Raw genomic sequence first — 19,301 nt, 5'->3', positions numbered from 1 at the left:
TGCAGGTTTGATCATAACCCAAAGTATAAAGTAAATATTCATGAGTCTATACTAATACAAATAAATTGTGAATAAATAAAGGAGGAAAAGGGACAAATTATCTTTACAGAAGAAATCCAAATAATACATGTAGACCACCCCCACTCCAGAAAGTGAGGATTAGCACCCCCTCTTCCCCACCCCAGAGTGTGGGCTGGACTTAGTGACTGGCTACCAAAGAACAGAGCATGGAAAGGGGAAAAAAGACAGAGGAGAAACCTGGCCAACACGACCTTGGCCGGGTAATCACAGTTAACATCATCAATAACAAGTCATGTTGGTAGTATGTCATGACTGATACTACATGAGAAGGATTCTTTACCTCTGTGGTGTTCTTCCTGAAAAATCCATGAGCCAAATATAACCATGAGATAAAATATCTAGCAAACTCAAATCGAGAGACTACAAAATACTTCAACAGGTCTCTTTGGAACTGTCAAGGTCATGATAAACAAGACTGAACAACTGTCTCAGACCATAGGTGGATAAAGGAACATGACGATTAAATGTAATGTGGTACCCTAAATAGGGTCCTAGAAAAAGGACATTTGTGATAAAACTAGTGAGATCCAAATGAAGTTTGGAATTTGGTTAATAGTGATGTATCAATGTTAATCTCTTAATGTTGATAGATGCATCATTTGGATAGGAAAATTGGGGCTGAGGGGTGGGAAGTGGCAGGATGGGCCCTCTGAGCACAGCACCCTGTGTGACTATACTGGCTGCAGACCCATGAGGCTGACCTGGGGTTGGAGATTCTTGGACCATTAATCAGAATTGGGAGGGGGGTTGGCTTGTGGAGGATTTTTATCTATAACACCAAATAGAGGCTAGTGGTGATTGAGAAGACACAATGAAATTAAATTTTAGTGATCAATCCCATGGAAAAGTGTATAGTCAGTTTGTTGGAAACACTGTTGGCAGTTTCACCAGTTAGGAAATTGACAGCCTTAGAAAGAAAAGGGTGGAGTGGAAAATCACAGAACCCTGTGCCTTCCTTGCCTTAAGCTATTTGACTGTGTTAAGTGTTAATTCTGAACACAAGTACCAATCCAAACATCATCTTCTAGTGTTCATTTCTAGCTAATAGATTTCTCTAAAAGAGTCTTTATCTTATAGGCACAGACCTTGCCATAGCATTTTCTTTTTACGAGCCCCTTTTATAGAATTTGAAATAAGCTCATTAGGACTGTGATTGTTGCGACCATATACTTTACTGCTCAGGCCTTTAAAATCTACTTCCGCCAGCCTGGCCAACATGGTGAAACCCTGTCTCTACAAAAAAATACACAGCTGTAATTTGAGCTACTTGGGAGGCTGAGGTAGGAGAATTGCTTGAACCCAGGAGGCAGAGGCTGCAGTGAGCCGAGATCACACCACTGCACTCCAGCCTGGGCGACAGAGTGAGACCCTGTTTCCAAACAATCAATAAATACATAAAATCTACTTCCAGTTTTTTCTTCAGGCAGTTCTCAAACTGGTGTACTCTGTCTTCCCAGGTACCTCCAGATCATCAGTCACTCGATGTAAACCAGGAGCCAACTGCCCCAGTTCACACAGTGGCATCAGTAGACAACTGTCCCCGCTATCTGTCACCGAAGATTCCTCTGCTCCTATTCTTGAACTTCAGAACCGAGGATCCTCAGGAGTTTGTGGACACAGAGTTGAGAGACAGAACAGATCAGGTATGTGGGTGACCTCCTCTTAAATAATGGTACATCCTAGTAAGCTTCTAAATAGAAAGACCTCACCATTGTCACAGAATGCAGAGATGTTAGGTGGACTCTTATGAGTACATGTGGGGAAGATTTATCAAGCCAAAGGATAAGGAAGAAGGAAAATATATAGATACAATCTATTAGTGGCACTCTATTATACTCTACAGTATGGCAGAGAAACTGAATGCCAAAACCTGTAGTTGAGTAACTTAACACATGGTTAGACAATGACTCCTGGTGAAGTTTACAAGGTAGGTAGTTTTCTCATCTTCAAAATATCAAAACCCTGCATCTTTTAATCTCAGCCTGGGGATTCAGTAACAGCACAATGTGCCCATCCTGAAAAGATTGAAAACACCAGCAAAATCACAGAATCTGCTTTTGTCCTCATCAGAACTATTAGTCCCTGGAGCCCTTTTAGTTTTCCCAGTTTTATACTTTCTGCAGGAAACTTCACTGGCTTCCCTGATCAGCATATTCTGATCAGTTGAGACTTTAGCTTTTCCTCACATCCACCTGACCACTCACCAACTCCTGGGCTACTGACAGGAATTGCTAGATAAATCTTGTAACTATGCTCATGAGTTTCCCAGCAAAATTTATAGTTTTTAAATGCAGCTGGGTCCACTAGGCTGCTGGCCAGTACTGTTACTTATTGGTAGTGGACATCTTATTGCCTTCCTCAGGGAATGGACTCAAGTCCCCTGTTCATATTCACTTCCTCTTATTGTATGACCGACCATACTTCCACGTTCCTGAAAAGAGCAAACGGTTGTACACTTACAAATGCATTTGTCGACTTCAGTGTCTCTGTGCTTTTACCAGTTACCATCGCTGTGGGATGACTTGTGGTATGTGTGTCTTTCTACCTTTCCAATTTTAGCCCCCCTACCTGTGTCCATGATCGCCCCACCTACATCTCTTCTGGCCCATTTACTCCTCTCCATTTGTTTCCTCTCTGTTCTCTCCATTTGTTCCTTCAGCTTGGCTGGCAACATACTAAAATCTCTTTCATCCTCAAAAATAGTAACAGCAGCAGCAAAAACAAGAAAATACACCACCAAAATAAGTTGGTAGTAAAAAGAACAACAACAACAAAAGTAACCTCTAGAAATTTGGAAAAACTGCCTTAAAAAAAACAAGACAATTCAGAGGATTCAGTTAGGGGTGGGGGAAGGGTAGACAGAGGAAGAGAGATGTGAAAGCGTCTTCAAGGGTCCTACTCATTTGAGAATGTATTTTTTATGAGAAAATACATTCTTCAAAAACAGTATTTTAAAATGATATCTCAGACACTATGTGAACCCCAAGGCTAAAACTAAAACAAAGAAAAATAATGGCATCTTAAATTTTCAGAAAGTTTTAATTGGCTTTAATAAATTGCAATATTCCTATTATCCCAGTTGTTTGCAAAACAAAATGTTCCAGTTAATTAGACACACTGGTTAATAAAGACATGCCCTATCTATCATACACAGATTACAAATTTCAATAGACTGTACCATTAAAGATCGTCTGGAACATAAGTTACTCTTTCTGTGATTATTGGAAGCACTTGGGGATATTCCAGTGCACCAAAAAGAAGAAAAGAATAATCTGAAGAGAAGCTCACCATGCTTTCATGGATATTATGGGACTTAATCTCAAAATAAATTCTATGAGATAGCTATTATCACTGTTTGACAGATAAAGAAGCTAAGAAAGGAATTTTAAAATGTACTCAATGCCATACAATGGCAGGGCTAGGATTTAATTTCATGTTTCCAAATTCCAGTGGCCTCCACTGTCAATTTGCATGACTTGATAAAGGTACACAGAAATGGATAGAATCCTGGTAAACCAATTTTATGATAACAAAATCTAAGCAGGACTATAGAAAATCATGTTAAAAGTGGTCAGAAAATGAAAGAGTTCTGGATACCTAATCTTTCTGTGCTTTGTAAAATTAAAGAATTGGCAACAGTCAATCTAGTTAACAGAAGAAGCCTAGAGTCAATACTATGAAAAGATGTAGGTGACTACTGGTGCCATCAAAAGCACACCCATAGTATAGTGGTGATGCAGACGCATTCTTCAAATAAGGTGACAGTAAAGGCAGATATTGTCTCAGAATCTTTGTAGAGTTATTCCTCCTTTATAAGACAGTCCCTAGGAATCATGAGATCTGAAGTGTAGTAGGGTACACCTTTCTCTTAAGTATCGCTTTTTAAATTTCATGCAGGAGCGCCATTCCTGTCAGGAAACAGAACTTTTTTCCCAAACTAGTCTGAAACTTGCTGTGCTTGAATGGAAAGCTAAGGGCTGAAGTCCTAGCCATGCCGGTGCTCAGAATAAAGTTTCGATTGGGTTCAACCTTGGACAACCCTTAACACAAGTCTCAGCTTTTTCATCTGTAAAGTGGGAATGACAATACCTACTTAGTAAGTCAGGTTTGTGTTCCTTTCTTGGCCTCTCAACACAAGATTCTCTCATTCTATCCTCTTATTTATCCTGGTTTTCTTTCTACTCTCTGCATAAGCCACATGGTCATGGAGGAAATTTGCAGACCTGTTATCAAGAGATGGTGTTGTCTGTAAACAGCTGAAGGAGCTGAATAACTCACACTTCCAGACTCATCTCAGTGTCACTGCATCATGGACGTTTTTTCTGATCATATCCCCCCCAGACTCTTCAACAGTACTTGTCTGGCCTTGTATCTGTCCGAGTTGGCTCTTATCACACTGTGTTGAGTATGTTTCTGGCTTTCCATTAGACCGTGGGCTCAAGTCTTTCATATTCAAACCCTTAGGATCCAAGTAGCTAACTAGCGCCTGGTAGTCTCCATAAGATTCTGTTGAATGAATGAATGAATAAAAGATGGCCAGTTTTCATCTTCTGGATGCCGAGGCTCTGAGAATTCAGTACTGTTTATAAGGCTTATAGTCATGCAGTGGTTGCTGTGTTCATAGTTACTTGGTTTATATTCCCCAGTGGAGAATTCACTTTCAAGACTTTCTTCTCCCTTCCCCCCAGTGATTATATCAGAAAGCCTTAACTAGGTAAAGGTTTTTAACACAGTGGGGCAGCCACACCTGGCTCATTAAGCAGTAGGAACACATTCAGCAGCAGAGCCAGCAGGTTCTGGAGACACAAAGTGAGCGGGCCCCACACACTGCCATTGGCAATCTCTGGGCTGCGCGACTTTAACCCTCAGCATAGGCCTCGTGCTTAAGTGGGGTCCCTGGAGACACAAGAGAATCTCGTAGACAATTATCATCTGGGATCTCAGCTCAGGGACTCCGAGTGACCTCTGTTCCTGTTTAGTACATGAATTCATTATGTTAACTTGTTTTTTCCATGAAGGGAGACAGCCTTCATGATTATCACTTTTAGAGTTTTGGCTATTTTAGGGTGCTGTAAAATTGCTGCTACATTTTCTTAGTAAATGTACAAAGCAGAATTTATTGTGTTCCCAGAAATATATTAAATAGTCATTTGTGATGAGGTGGGAAATGACTGTGTAGTCAGGACTTGCTCTATTCTTGGGACACATTACTTTTAATTTAGTAATCATCTCTGCTGCATTTTTTTTTTTAAGAGACCGGGTCTCCCTCTGTCACCCAGGCTGGAGTGCAGTGGTACAATCATTGCTCACTGCAGCCTCAAACTCCTGGGCTCAAGGGATTCACCCACCTCAGCCTTTGGAGTTGCTGGTACTAAAGGTGTATGCCCCACCCCCCTGCAAATTTTTTTTTTTTTTTTGCATAGACAAGGTCTCGCTTTGTTGCCCAAGCTGGTCTCGAACTCCTGAATTCAAGTGATCCTCCCGCCTTGGCCTCCCAAAGTGCTGAGATGACAGGCATGAGTCACAACACCAGGCCATTTGCTACAACTTAAAAAAAAAAAAAAGGAAAATGGAAACATGTTTCTCACTCCCTTTTCATGTTGGTGCATACAGAGCAGCTTGGGCTGCATTCTGCTCATTTCCCCATACAGACAGAAAGAACAGTTTCTATTGGTGTTTTACATTGTAATGACAGAGGGGAAGAACAAGAGAGCTGGTAGGACCTTGGGATGCTTCCTAAGGCTTCTTATGGGAGGTGTTATGCCTCACATCTTCTCACATTTGATAGGAGAAAGCGGGGCATGGGGCCAAGACCAGTCTTTGGGGGCTGGGATGTGTACTGCTCTTACAAGGCAAGGGCACACTGGAAAACAGCGTAGCATCCATCAAGTCCATGAGCAACCTCATGGACTGGATGGGGACTCAGATGCTTACTGTATTGGGTAGAGCAGAGAGTCCAGAGAAAAAGTGAGCCGAAGTTATCAGTCTCCTCAAATGATGGTAGAAAAGAAAATCACTGGTAATTCTACTGTCTGCCTCTTTGATTTCATCCATCTTTTTTAAGGAGCTGATATATTTGATTGCTGTTTCATAACCTGCTTTCCACACATTTGTATTCCTTTCCTGTTTCCAGCAGACGATGGGACACAGACTCATTCTGAGAACAGCAGCCAAGAAAACAGAATCAAGGCTCGCTGCCTGTCCTGCACGTCCATGGTTCTGAAGGGCATCTGGGGACTCTTGATCATCTTGTCAGTATCATCGTCTTGGGTTGGAACTACACAGATTGTAAAAATTACTTATAAGAACTTCTATTGCCCATTTTTCATGACTTGGTTTTCAACAAACTGGAACATTATGTTTTTCCCAGTCTATTATTCTGGTCATCTAGCCACTGCTCAAGAAAAGCAATCTCCAATGAAAAAATTCAGGTAGGTTTCATGTTAACTGGCCAATAAGAGATTATTGAAATGTTTTATGAAAATATGCCCATTTTTATATCTTGGGAATATGAGTTGAGTTTTTTGGGGTATGTGAAGAAGCCAGATCTAAGGTTGGTGACGAGCACTAGAAGCAGAATCAGTCCTTCCTTAAAAATATGTGTCTATAACATGGGAGGCACTGTACTGGTGCTTTTGCATGTCTTATGACTGGTGGTAACATTTACATTTTAAGGTGGTGTTATCCCCATTCTAAGACAAGAGGAAACAAATTCAGAAAGGTTGAATGACTCATCCAAGGTTATACACTTATAAATAATAAAACCAAGATTTAAATCTAGATCTGTTTCTGAAAGTCGTGTTTTATAAGAACATCCTAGTGCATCAAGCTCAGAAAAAAAAAATGGTATTAATAAGATTAATTGTTACACAAACATTTGCTCAATATTCCTGACACTGAGATGCCTAGCAGATGACACAGCCTGATTTCATGCAATGGGGAGTTTGGGACTAAGAAACTTGAAAAGATGCCACTCTTTGCTGGCTAGATGCACATGGGGGCTTTGTCTGTTTCCTTGCTAACCATGAACAGTGGTGGTTGGGCTTAAAGTCTTATGGTTCCAGTGGTTGTTCTGTACTAAACCTGGCTTCTGTAACCCCCTCTTGGATAGCTCAGGAAGCTGACAGGGCTGATGTTGCCCAGCGCTGCATGGCACTCAAGGGAGGCAAAAGCAGCATTTGGGTCCAAGTACCTTTGCTTAGTGGACAGCTCCATGAAGTGGGAAAAGCCTGATGCTGAGAAGTGACTTCCAGGAAAATTGCTCTAATCACCCAGGAAAAAAAAAAAAATAGGGACATCAGTAGATGGCAGACGGAAGAAGAGTCCTCCACATGGACTTATTCCTTAGCAGAATAAATTTGTCTTCCAGGGGCCAAAATCTTTCTTACCCCTATACCAAATGAAAAGAAATTATTACAGTTGGTACATTATAAGACTCTTCTTATAAACTTAACTTGGAAGGGTCTATCTTCAAATTCTATTTTCTGTGTTTTTGAGACAGAGTCTTGCTCTGTCACCCAGGCTGGAGTGCAGTGGCGCGATCTCAGTTCACTATAACCTTCGCCCCTTGCCTCAGCCTCTTGAGTAGCTTGGGTTACAAGCGTGTGCCACCATGCCCAGCTAATTTTTTTGTATTTTCAGTAGAGGTGGGTTTCACCATGTTGGCCAGACTGCTGTGAAACTCCTGGTCTCAAGTGATCGGACCACCTTGGCCTCCCAAAGAGCTGGGATTACAGGCGTGAGTCACCATGCCTGGCCTCAACTACCATTTTCTTTCTTTTGAAGGTGCATGTACTAATTATTCTTTATTCATTTGGCCTTGAAGAGTGTTTAATTTGTGATCACCTTTTACAGTGACTTGGCAGATTTTTCTGTTTTTATTATACTTTAAGTTCTAGGATACATGTGCAGAACGTACAGTTTTGTTACATAGGTATACACGTAGCATGGTGGTTTGCTGCACCCATCATCTATGTTAGGTATTTCTCCCAGTGCTATCCCTCCCCTAGTCCCCCACCTCCACCAACAGGCCCCAGTGTGGGATGTTCCCCTCCCTGTGTCCATGTGTTCTCATTGTTCAACTCCCACTAATGAGTGAGAACATGCAGTGTTTGGTTTTCTGTTCTTGTGTTAGTTTGCTGAGAACGGTTTCCAGCTTCATCCATGGCCCTGCAAAGGACATGAACTCATCCCTTTTTATGGCTGCATAGTATTCCATGGTGTATATGTGCCACATTTTCTTTATCCAGTCTATCATTGATGGGCATTTGGGTTGGTTCCAAGTCTTTGCTATTATGAACAGTGCCGCAATAAACATGTGTGCATGTGTGTTTTTAGGATGATTTATAATCCTTTGGGTATATACCCAATAATGGGATGGCTGGGTCAAATGGTATTTCTAGTTCTAGATCCTTGAGGAATCGTCACACTGTCTTCCACAATGGTTGAACTAATTTACACTCTCACCAACAGTGTAAAAGTGTTCCTATTTCTCCACATCCTCCCCAGCATCTGTTGTTTCCTGACTTATGATCACCATTCTCACTGGCCTGAGATGGGATCTCACTGTGGTTTTGATCTGTATTTCTCTAATGACCAGTGAAGATAAGCTTTTTTTCATAGCTTGTTGGCTGCATAAATGTCTTTTGAGAAGTACCTGTTCACCTACTTTGCCCACTTTTTGATGTTTAAGTTCTTTGTAGATTCTGGATATTAGCCCTTTGTCAAAAGGATAGATTGCAAAAACTTTTTCCCATTCTGTAGGTTGCCTGTTCACTCTGATGGTCGTTTCTTTTGCTGTGCAGAAGCTCCTTAGTTTAATTAGATCCCATTTGTCAATTTTGGCTTTTGTTGCCATTGCTTTTGGTGTTTTAGTCATGAAGTCTTTTTTTTTTTCCTTTTTCTGAGATGGAGCCTCACTCTGTCACCCAGGCTGGAGTGTAGTGGCGCGATCTCAGCTCACTGACAGCTCCACCTCCCAGGTTCACACCATTCTCCTGCCCATCCTCCCGAGTAGCTGGGACTACCGGCACCCACCACCACGCCCAGCTAATTTTTTGTATTTTTAGCAGAGACGTGGTTTCACCATGTTAGCCAGGATGGGCCCAATCTCTTGACCTCATGATCCACCTGCCTTGGCCTCCAAAAGTGCTGGGATTACAGGCGTGAGCCACTGCCTGGTCTAGTCATGAAGTCTTTACCCATGCCTATGTCCTGAATGGTATTGCCCAGGTTTTGTTCTCAGGTTTTTTATGGTTTTAAGTCTTATGTTTAGGTCTTTAATCCACCTTGAGTTAATTTGTATATAAAGTATAAGGAAGGGGTCCAGTTTCAGTTTTCTGCATATGGCTAGCCAGTTTTCCCAACACCATTTATTAAATAGGGAATCCTTTCCCCATTGCTCGTTTTTGTCAGGCTTGTCAAAGATCAGATGTGTGGTGGTATTTCTGAGGCCTCTGTTGTGTTCCATTGGTCTATATCTCTGTTTTGGTATCAGTACCATGCTGTTTTGGTTACTGTAGCCTTGTAGGATAGTTTAGTTTGAAGTCAGGTGGCATGATGTCTCCAGCTTTGTTCTTTTTGCTTAGGATTGTCTTGGCTATGTGGGCTCTTTTTTGGTTCTATATGAAATTTAAAGTAGTTTTTTTCCTAATTCTGTGAAGAAAGTCAATGGTAGCTTGATGGGAAGAGCATTGAATTATTCTTCCTATCAATGAGTATGGAATGTTTTCCCATCAGTTTGTGTTCTCTCATTTCCTTGAGCAAGGGTTTGTAGTTCTCCTTAAAGAGGTCCTTCACATCCCTTGTAAGCTGGATTCTTAGGTATTTTATTCTCTGTGAACAATCGTGAATAGGAGTTCACTCATGATCTGGCTGTCTATTACTGGTGTATAGGAATGCTTCTGATATTTGCACATTGATTTTGTATCCTGAGACTTTGCTGAAGTTGCTTATCAGCTTAAGGAGATTTTGGGCTGAGACGATAAGGTTTTCTAAATATACAAAATCATGTCATCTGCAAACAGAGACAATTTGACTTCTTCTTTTCCTATTTGGTTACCCTTTATTTTTTCTCTCTTGCCTGATCCCCTGGCCAGAACTTCCAAATGCTTTGTTGAATAGGAGTGGTGAGAGAGGGCATCCTTGTCTTGCACCGGTTTTGTTTTTTTTCAAAGGGAATGCTTCTAGCTTTTGCCCAGTATGATATTAGCTGTGGGTTTGTCATAAACAGGTCTTATTATTTTGAGGTATGTTCCATTGATACCTAGTTTATTGAGAGCTTTTAGCATGAAGGGCTGTTGAATTTTGTCAAAGGCCTTTTCTGCATCTATTGAGATAATCATGTGGTTTTTGGTCTTCCAAAGTGCTGGGATTACAGGCATAAGCCAATGTGTCTTGCCTCAACTTCCATTTCCTATCACCACTTTGCAAGTGCTTGGGAATATTAATTCTCACCATGAGTTGATTTTCTATATGTGTCCATGAAAACTCAGCTATAGTGAAAGAAGTAAAAAACAATTCAAAAAGAATAAATGCTTACTGGCTTGGGAGAGCCCTATAACTCTTTGAGATTACTAAAGATATTTTGTATTTGATTCTCATCAAAGTAGACATGATCTTGCATTGCAAAAATTTTTTAACAATATTTGATTATGGGGGAATGTGATTATCAGACTACAATTGTCCCTGTTTGAAGATACCTATGTGCACCCATACAGTATGTGCGTTCTACTTGAATGCTTCCATGGTTTAGAAAAACACATTGATTTAAAACAACAAAAGTTTTGTATAAAAAGAAGTACCTCAAGAATACTTCAAAGCAAGCTAAGTCAGTTTGATTTAAGATAACTGATTTAAAACAAGAGACTGCTGCTAGCAGAAATGTTGTTTGGGAATGAACTATCTTTTTCACATCTCTCATGTCAGACTAACTCTGAACTTAGTAAAATCTGATTTAGCACTCTACCTATAGTGCATGTAGAGTGAAGTTGACCATTTCTGAAATAGAATCAACGGGCTTTTATTGTCAAGCAGAAAACACTATCTTTGAAGGGAATATTCTCCAGTGGCCTCCTCCATATGAGAGGTAAAATCGTCAGACAATTCTTAGATCCTTGATCTTTTTTTCCCTGTAGACTCATTAATACCATCTGCCAAGAAGTCATTCCCGAAGCTCTCATGACTGAACAAGGGGAAAACAGTTAGTGTATAAGACTGGAAATAGGATTTGTCCCATAACAGCAGAACCTCTGACTATTTTCTCTAGAATGGTATGAAAGCATTTCCAGTTTTTTTTTTCTTGTCAGTAACATCAAAATAATTTTCAATAAAGTATCAAATCTAGATGGTGAGGACTATTTAGAAGTAGTTTTTGATAATCATTTATATACTAGAGAAGAATTCCGTTGCCTCAGGTGAATTTGAAATTTAGGAAGAAAAAATTGTATACCATATTATTAACAAGGATGTTTTCTTAGGGGAAAAATTCTTTAGAAAGCATTAAACTAGAGCAAAGATATTTGCCTATGTCAGGCACCTATAAAATGTGCTTAAGATGCAATTTAACATATAGAAAGGGTTCCATAACTAGTGGCTGCTGTTTTAATAATAAGCATAACTAAATTATTAGTGTCCTCTAACTTCTATGCTTCATTTCAAGCTATACCACCTGTCAATGCCACTTGCCCAGAAAGTCTGATCTCATCATCCCAAAGAGAAACCCACTGTTTATTTGCTTCTCCATAAAAATCCATATTTTTTTTTAGTTTTCATGTTTCTTAGAGTTTAATGCTTAAATAGTATGAGATTTTACACAAGTGACCTGGCATTTGGATGGAGAGCGTTTTTAATGTCTCCAACAACAGTGACAAAGGGGAGAAGGTTGGCAATGAGAGAAGGGGAAGGAAAGGGGAACAATGAGGAAACGAACACCTGGGAGACAAGATGAACCAGGTGAGAGCAGTCTCCGCCTGGCAGCAGCGTCTTCCCAGCTGCTTTGCTGGTCAGGCTCTGCCTGTCTGGAGTACACATCTGTTGGTCTTCCCTGTGTCCAAAATCTTTGCTTAGGAGCACTCCTCCCAGCATGATGGTGGGCTCTTGGTTGAAGAACAATCGCTGGCTAGAGCCAGTGATAAGAAAAAGAAATCCTTTAATCAGGAATGGGTTTTGTTGTGGTGGTTCTCAATAAATGTGTTCATATTTTAAAAGTCAGTCAGTGGTTCTAAATGGTAGGATAAACCCACGACTCTCAACTCCAGCTCTACACGGCAGCTTCCTCATGGAGCAGATCACCTTATAAGTATAGAATATGAACTTTGTGCCCAGGATGCTCTATGAAAACTTCCTCTGGTTCTATGTATGGTGCTAATTCAGACTATCCCATTGGCTGTGGGTCTCCAGAGACACTGTTCACTTTCGTGTGTATGTGAGCGTGTGTAGTTTCTGTTTACTTTACAGAAGGCTTTAGGCTATTTAATCTCTTCTTTGAAGTTCTGTCTTTTTAAAGTTAAAATTTGTCTTTGGGAAATCTTACTTTCATTTTACAAAAATTCTTCCTTTTTTGTAAACAAATTTCAATACAAGTTTCTGTGTGTGCAACACATGTCTTTAACCTTCCTGCAACTGCTGACCTGCAACTCCCAACATTCTCATCCAGTTGAAAGTCACATTTACTCTGAAACTTAATCTTTAAGGCTGTACTCCCTGTGCCTAAATTCTTTATCACTCCTCCTCTCTACATGGTCCTTTTTTGGGATTACATCATTCATGTGAACGTTCATGTGAAGCAAACATTGGCTAGAATTTACTTTGATTTGCAATACTTTGAGGCACACTAATTTCACTTAAAACTGGAAAAGAAACTAGTACCAGTACTAGAGTCCTGTAAGTAGATTTCATTATAAACATATGCATATATTAATAATGTGTTGCTTTGAACAAGATTACTTACACTACTCATGAAAATACAATGCCTGACAGTTGCCCCATAAATGCTTGAATGTTCGTGAACAATTGAGTGGAAAAAAATTAAGTAAAATTCTCCCAGTAGTAAGTCTGTTTTCAGTCCATCGTCATATAGGCGCAGTCATTGTGTCACTTCCATTACTACCTGTTTGTATGACTAGCTTGAACATTTTTATTAAAATGGCCCCTCAGAGCCAGGTGCGGTGGCTTTTGACTGTAATCCCGGCACTTTGGGAGGCCGAGGCAAGCAGATCACCTGAGCTTACGGGTTTGAGACCAGCCTGGGCAACAGCGTGAAGTCCTGTCTCTACAAAAAATTTTCAAAAACTAGCCTGGCATGGTGGTGCGTGCCTGTAGTCCCAGCTACTCAGGAGGCGGAGGTGTGACGATGGCTTGAGTCTGGGAGGCGGAGGTTGCAGTGAACCAAGATCATGCCACTGCATTCCAGCCTGGGTAACAGAGCCAGACCTAGGAAAAAAAAAAAAAATCATGTTTAGGCCTAGGACTTAAAGGAAAAAAATGGTCCCTGGGGCTAAATGTAGCCAACTTAATTGAAAATCAAATAGAAGATTTAACAATTGAAGTGACCATTTTCTGACACTGAATTCAGACAATTTCTCCACAAAAGGGCCAAATGTTTGTATCTAAGTACAACCTGAGTTTTCTATTTAGTTTTTATCATGTGGGAGTTATCACAGAGCCTTTCTTCATTTTTCTGCCTTAAAAATGCTAGCAAGAAAAAAATTAGTCAATTGGGCAGATATATTAGAAAGAGGCGTAGTGTCTTAGAAATAAAACCCAAAGACATGTGTGCCGCACAGACGTATGACAGTCCCTTTCCCTCCAGGTTCTAGGAGTTGTCTGTAGCCTGTTCACAGAGCAGTAGCGGCCTTGACCCTCTCTCGTTTGCCCACTGGGAAAGAATCTTCTCCCTCTTCTGGTAGCTAGTGATTTCAGCAACTATCCATTTCTGTATTTCTCCAGGCTCTTCTGAGAATGCTCAAAAACGACAGAATGGCTTTTTCAGGCCACCTCCAGAGAATATCTCGGAGAAGAGGGCCTAGCTCTGTGCTTGGGCACATGTGGGCTGTTTTCCAAGGAACCTCATACAGTCCCTGAAGCCTGCAGATTTCAGAACTGGGTTTGGTGTACTTCACAGATGAAGGATGGGTATTGAGTGTTTGTGCTCTTCCCTGAAAATGGCTGCGATGAGTCAGATAAGACAAGAGGTGTCACCATCAGTACCTGGATATTAATTTCTGTTTTCTTTCCTAGGGAATGCAGTCGGATTTTTGGTGAAGATGGTCTGACGTTGAAGCTCTTTCTTAAAAGAACTGCTCCCTTTTCTATTCTATGGACTTTGACTAATTACCTTTATTTACTGGCTTTAAAGAAGCTGACGGCCACTGATGTCTCCGCTCTGTTCTGTTGTAACAAAGCCTTTGTCTTCTTGCTGTCATGGATTGTGCTGAAAGACAGGTTCATGGGAGTGAGGGTAATGGCATACTTGATTCAATGTGTGATGCCTGCCTTTAGCATAAATCCCTGGCTTCAGGAGAGCCTGTCTGCTTTGTTTCGTGGAGTTTCTGTAAAACTTTTCTCACTTGTTCTGAGTACAAACTGAAATCTGAAGACGCATTAGAAAGCCCAGGCAGTTACAACATCATGGAAGGATAAACAGTTTGTTTCTACTGGCTAGTGAGCTGATTCCAACAGGAGGCACTAAAACAGGCAGAGAAAACAAGTTCCTATTTTAGAATCAATTTTTAGAATTAATGGTGTGATCAACTCCTTCTGTCCTCAGGAATGAAGGGTCTGAGAAAATTAGCCACTATAAAGATTACGGTTTGCAGTTTTCAATCAACGTATGTTGAGATGACCCCCATTCCCCCCACCAGATGGATTTAATTAATATCGGTGTAAGTAGATAAGATTACCAAACAATAATTAAAGTCACTGGTAATGGCACAATGCTGTTAAAAGTGACTATATATCTAGTGTGACTAATGCAGCAATGGAAGTACAAGCAACAACTTCTTTTGGATACAAATCCTTAGTTGAACTGTATTAAACTTCCACCAACAACTTCAGTTCTGAGTTTATTCCTTTCAGGAGTAATATGGATTAAAAACATATATATTTATATGCTTGTTCTATGTTAAAAATAGATTGCTTGGAAGCCTTGAAGACTTAAGGAGCCAAATCTCATTCATATAGTCGGGCATGCCACTATGATGAAAATATTGAGACAACACTTCTTTAGAAGGAGGTACAAATGAACATCAGTATTACACAACTTATCTTCTCTGAGATGTCCAAGATATAATTTGAAACATTTTGTTATCAAAACATTGCTCTTATTGGCAATGATTCCAAGGTCCTTTCCCCCTCCCAAATGCTGAAACTAATGTCTATATTCGAGAGAGGGTTTATGATGGTCATTAACCCTGAAAGCTTTTCTTAAAAAAAATTTTAAAAAAGTTCGACAATTCTGATTGTATCTTGGGAGATGCTGCTCTGAAATTTAGAAATGAAGCTTGATATTAATAATAAGTAGAAAGCTTTGATAGAAGACAAAATCAGAAACTGTGAGTCAGTCCATGGTACCATTACAATATATCCAAATGTGATACTACGTTATTTACTGTCTTACCTTAGATTTGACCCCAAAGGGCTCAGCATCACATATTTATGCCTGGGGCACTGGTGCTGGCTGTCTACCATCAGATACCCTGACAAGCCCTTGAGAGCTGGAAGCTTTCCTGTATTGTCCACTGTTCTTTTCAAGATGTGCTACATAATCCATGGGGCCCAGTGCGAAATGAAAATGCAGGGGCCCTGTTAAAAACTATTAAGATAACAACAGTCCTTTCGGCCGGAACCGCCATCTTCCAGTAATTTGCCAAAATGACGAACACAAAGGGAAAGAGGAGAGGCACCCGATATATGTTCTCTAGGCCTTTTAGAAAACATGGAGTTGTTCCTTTGGCCACGTATATGCGAATCTATAAGAAAGGTGATATCGTAGACATCAAGGGAATGGGTACCGTTCAAAAAGGAATGCCCCACAAGTGTTACCATGGCAAAACTGGGAGAGTCTACAACGTTACCCAGCATGCTGTTGGCATTGTTGTAAACAAACAAGTTAAGGGCAAGATTCTTGCCAAGAGAATTAATGTACGTATTGAGCACATTAAGCATTCTAAGAGCAGAGATAGCTTCCTGAAACGCGTGAAGGAAAATGATCAGAAAAAGAAAGAAGCCAAAGAGAAAGGTACCTGGGTTCAACTGAAGCGCCAGCCTGCTCCACCCAGAGAAGCACACTTTGTGAGAACCAATGGGAAGGAGCCTGAGCTGCTGGAACCTATTCCCTATGAATTCATGGCATAATAGGTGTTTAAAAAAAAAAATAAAAGACCTCTGGGCTGAAAAAAAAAAAAAAAAAAAAAAAAAAAAAAGATAACAACAGAGCATTAAACCAAGGGTGGGGACCTTCCAAGCACGGGGCCCTATGTATCGACATAGGTCATCCCCTAGGAAGTCAGCTGTCTCTCTTTCCAATGTCTAGAATATTGCAGGACACAAAGTAGAGGCTCAATTGATACTTGAGGATATAGTAAATGAATTCATACTTCTGAGATCTTTCTTTTCACTGTCTTTCACTACCGTGGACCATGGGTCACCCATAAGAACCTGGAGAGTCTTGTCAGAAGAGGGGAGAAGAGAGATTTGGAGGCTCTTCTGTTCTTTTAGTGGCATGCAAACACCAACATTAAATCCATGTTTTCACCACTAGATTTACCAGCAATAAAATCCACTGTATTAGAGTGAATGAACACATTTAACCATGGACCTCACTGATGCAAGAGGTTACATCCAAAAAGGTACAGTGTTTATTTGAGGTATTTTAGAAAAAAAGAAAACAACTGTGTAACTTATCTTTAAATAGCAGATTTTAAAAATCAAAAATCTGCCTAGAGGCTACCAACCATTGCCAGTTTAAATTTGCCATCTGCAGTGGGTTGCGTGGTGACTCCAAAAAAGATCTGTCCACATCTTAATCTCCCAAATCTGTCACTGTGACCTTATTTGGATAAAGGGTCTTTGCAGATATTATTAACTTAAGGATCTTGAAAAGGGGACATCATCTTGGATTATCAGAGTAGGACCTAAATCCAATAACAAGTGTCCTTATGAGACACTCACAAAAGAGACACACACAGAAGAGGAGGCTGCAGCGATGTGATCACAGAGACTGGAGTGATGTGGCCACCAGCCAGGAATGCCAGGACACTCACCAGAACCCTGGAAGCAGCAAGGACTGTATCCTTCCCTAGAGATGCCTTTGGTCCCAGCTGTATTTTGAACTTCTGGTCTCCAGAACCGTGAGAGAATAAATTTCTGTTGTTTTAAGTCACCAAGTTCGTGGTAATTTGTTACAGCAGACTTAGGAAACTAATACAGCATCTGTAATTAATAACACTCAGTAGAAGAAATGTTAAATAGTTAATAAGGACTTGTTAATGAATATATCCATAAGTGAACACATCAGAGATAGCAGAATAGTAAGCATTAGTGTCAGGCATCCTGTAAAACATCAGATATTTTTCTTTTTCAGTAAGAGGAAGTGTTTCACTTCTCACTGTGAGACATTAGGACATGTTCAATGCCACGTTCCAGAAGAGTGGTAAAGTGTAACTTTAATGATGCCCACAGTCAGGCCATGGAATGTGAGAAGCACAGAAACGTATTCAGCATTTTGCCTTTGAGAGTATCAGCAATTATTTTCCTCCCAAGACATATTGAGAACACATATAATTAGGTCATTTGAGAAATTAAAGGAGGGCAAACAGCACTGACAACATAAATGTGGCTCTTACTGTCCACATCTATAAATAATCTAAAGCATAGCTCCTCCAGATGTCATCCCACTGGACTACTCAAAAAAAAAAAAAAAACAAACAAACAAAAAAAAAAAAAAACAGTTAAAGGGATGCTTTCAGTCATCAGATTAAAATTTATATTTCTGGTTCATGCTAAAGCATCAGTAGTTTAGAAACAGATGTTTGTTGGATTATAATTCTCATATGCTTAGCCCCAGGAATGAGCACATTTAAAATGAGAAGCTATGACCTTCCCTACTTCTAATTTTTCTTTTTTGTAAAAAGAACACCATGAAAAGACACTTGAAGTTACAACATCATAAATGTGGGTTTATCTGGACCACCAGTAGGCCAGAATTACTGATGCTCACATAAAAATGAATTACATATTATGAATAACTTGCTAATATTTTCTTTTGAACACTGAATTATAGATAGAAAGGTAATCTGTTTTACATTTAGTATGAAGTCATTTCAGCCAATTTATTGGTAATCTATGGTTTGTTTAAAAGCCCTTTCATGAGTAATTGCTTGCAGCTAATCTGTGATCATCCCATGAAAGTTAGTAAACTTCTTTAAAAGATAATTTTGTGATTGCAAAAATGTTAGAAAGTGATAATCCAGCTCTTGCAGCTTTGAAAATAGGTGTTTTCCTGTCTCTCAGACCTTCTGTTTAGCTAGAGTTCTTAAATTCATAAGAACCAGAGAAACCACCTGAAAAAAAAAAGAAAAAAAAAAAAGGTTCTTTCCAAGGGGAATGTGCCACTGGCTGGTAGCTTTCTTCTCTGCTGTTGGTATCTGTTTTACACCAATGAAAAGAAGATGCCAGACTACAATGGTAGAAACTGTCTTTCAGATTTTGTCCCTCTCTTTTTTTTTATTATTATCATACTTTAAGTTGTAGGGTACATGTGCATAACGTGCAGGTTTGTTACATATGTATACTTGTGCCATGTTGGTGTGCTGCACCCATCAACTCGTCATTTACATCAGGTATAACTCCCAATGCAATCCCTCCCCCCGCCCCCCTCCCCATGATAGGCCCCGGTGTGTGATGTTCCCCTTCCTGAGGCCAAGTGATCTCATTGTTCAGTTCCCACCTATGAGTGAGAACATGCGGTGTTTGGTTTTCTGTTCTTGTGATAGTTTGCTAAGAATGATGGTTTCCAGCTGCATCCATGTTCCTACAAAGGACACAAACTCATCCTTTTTGATGGCTGCATAGTATTCCATGGTGTATATGGGCCACATTTTCTTAATCCAATCTGTCACTGATGGACATTTGGGTTGATTCCAAGTCTTTGCTATTGTGAATAGTGCTGTAATAAACATACGTGTGCATGTGTCTTTGTAGCAGCATGATTTATAATCCTT

At 40.1% G+C, this 19,301-nt stretch overlaps 2 protein-coding genes and 1 long non-coding RNA gene across 7 annotated transcripts in view; 2 read left to right on the top strand and 1 right to left on the bottom strand.

The window, feature by feature from the left end:
- SLC35F4 (solute carrier family 35 member F4) overlaps positions 1-19,301 on the top strand; it is a 294,422-nt gene that overhangs the window by 255,958 nt on the left and 19,163 nt on the right. For 2 of the 5 annotated variants that reach the window (XM_073997441.1, XM_005561352.5), the window contains exons 2-4: positions 1,539-1,724; positions 6,218-6,512; positions 14,320-14,539. In XM_073997441.1, coding sequence (XP_073853542.1) covers positions 14,503-14,539 — 37 coding nt within the window. In that variant the 5' untranslated portion in view covers positions 1,539-1,724; positions 6,218-6,512; positions 14,320-14,502. Of the gene's footprint in view, positions 1-1,538; positions 1,725-6,214; positions 6,513-14,319; positions 14,540-19,301 lie in introns of those variants that run through there. The other 3 variants (XM_045396482.3, XM_005561351.5, XM_073997442.1) reach the window with 2 other exon arrangements.
- LOC123574538 (uncharacterized) lies at positions 11,836-18,023 on the bottom strand. The gene is made up of 3 exons (XR_006699563.3): positions 17,343-18,023; positions 14,417-14,512; positions 11,836-13,512 (listed from the first exon to the last, which is right to left on the bottom strand). It is a non-coding gene; the product is annotated as an uncharacterized lncRNA (long non-coding RNA).
- LOC107129555 (large ribosomal subunit protein eL21) lies at positions 15,912-16,511 on the top strand. Its single transcript, XM_015449449.4, has one exon. The coding sequence runs from the start codon at positions 15,952-15,954 to the stop codon at positions 16,432-16,434; it is 483 nt and encodes a 160-aa protein (XP_015304935.1). The 5' UTR covers positions 15,912-15,951; the 3' UTR covers positions 16,435-16,511.

This window comes from Macaca fascicularis, chromosome 7 (genome assembly GCF_037993035.2).
Source record: "Macaca fascicularis isolate 582-1 chromosome 7, T2T-MFA8v1.1".
Taxonomy (NCBI): domain Eukaryota; kingdom Metazoa; phylum Chordata; class Mammalia; order Primates; family Cercopithecidae; genus Macaca; species Macaca fascicularis.
The sequence above is the reverse complement of the archived record's forward strand: the minus strand, read 5'-3'. Positions and strand labels throughout refer to the sequence as shown.

Bases quoted from the DNA above. Each gene is read 5' to 3' on its own strand.
- LOC107129555 (XM_015449449.4), top strand. From the start codon at position 15,952: ATGACGAACACAAAGGGAAAGAGGAGAGGCACCCGATATATGTTCTCT.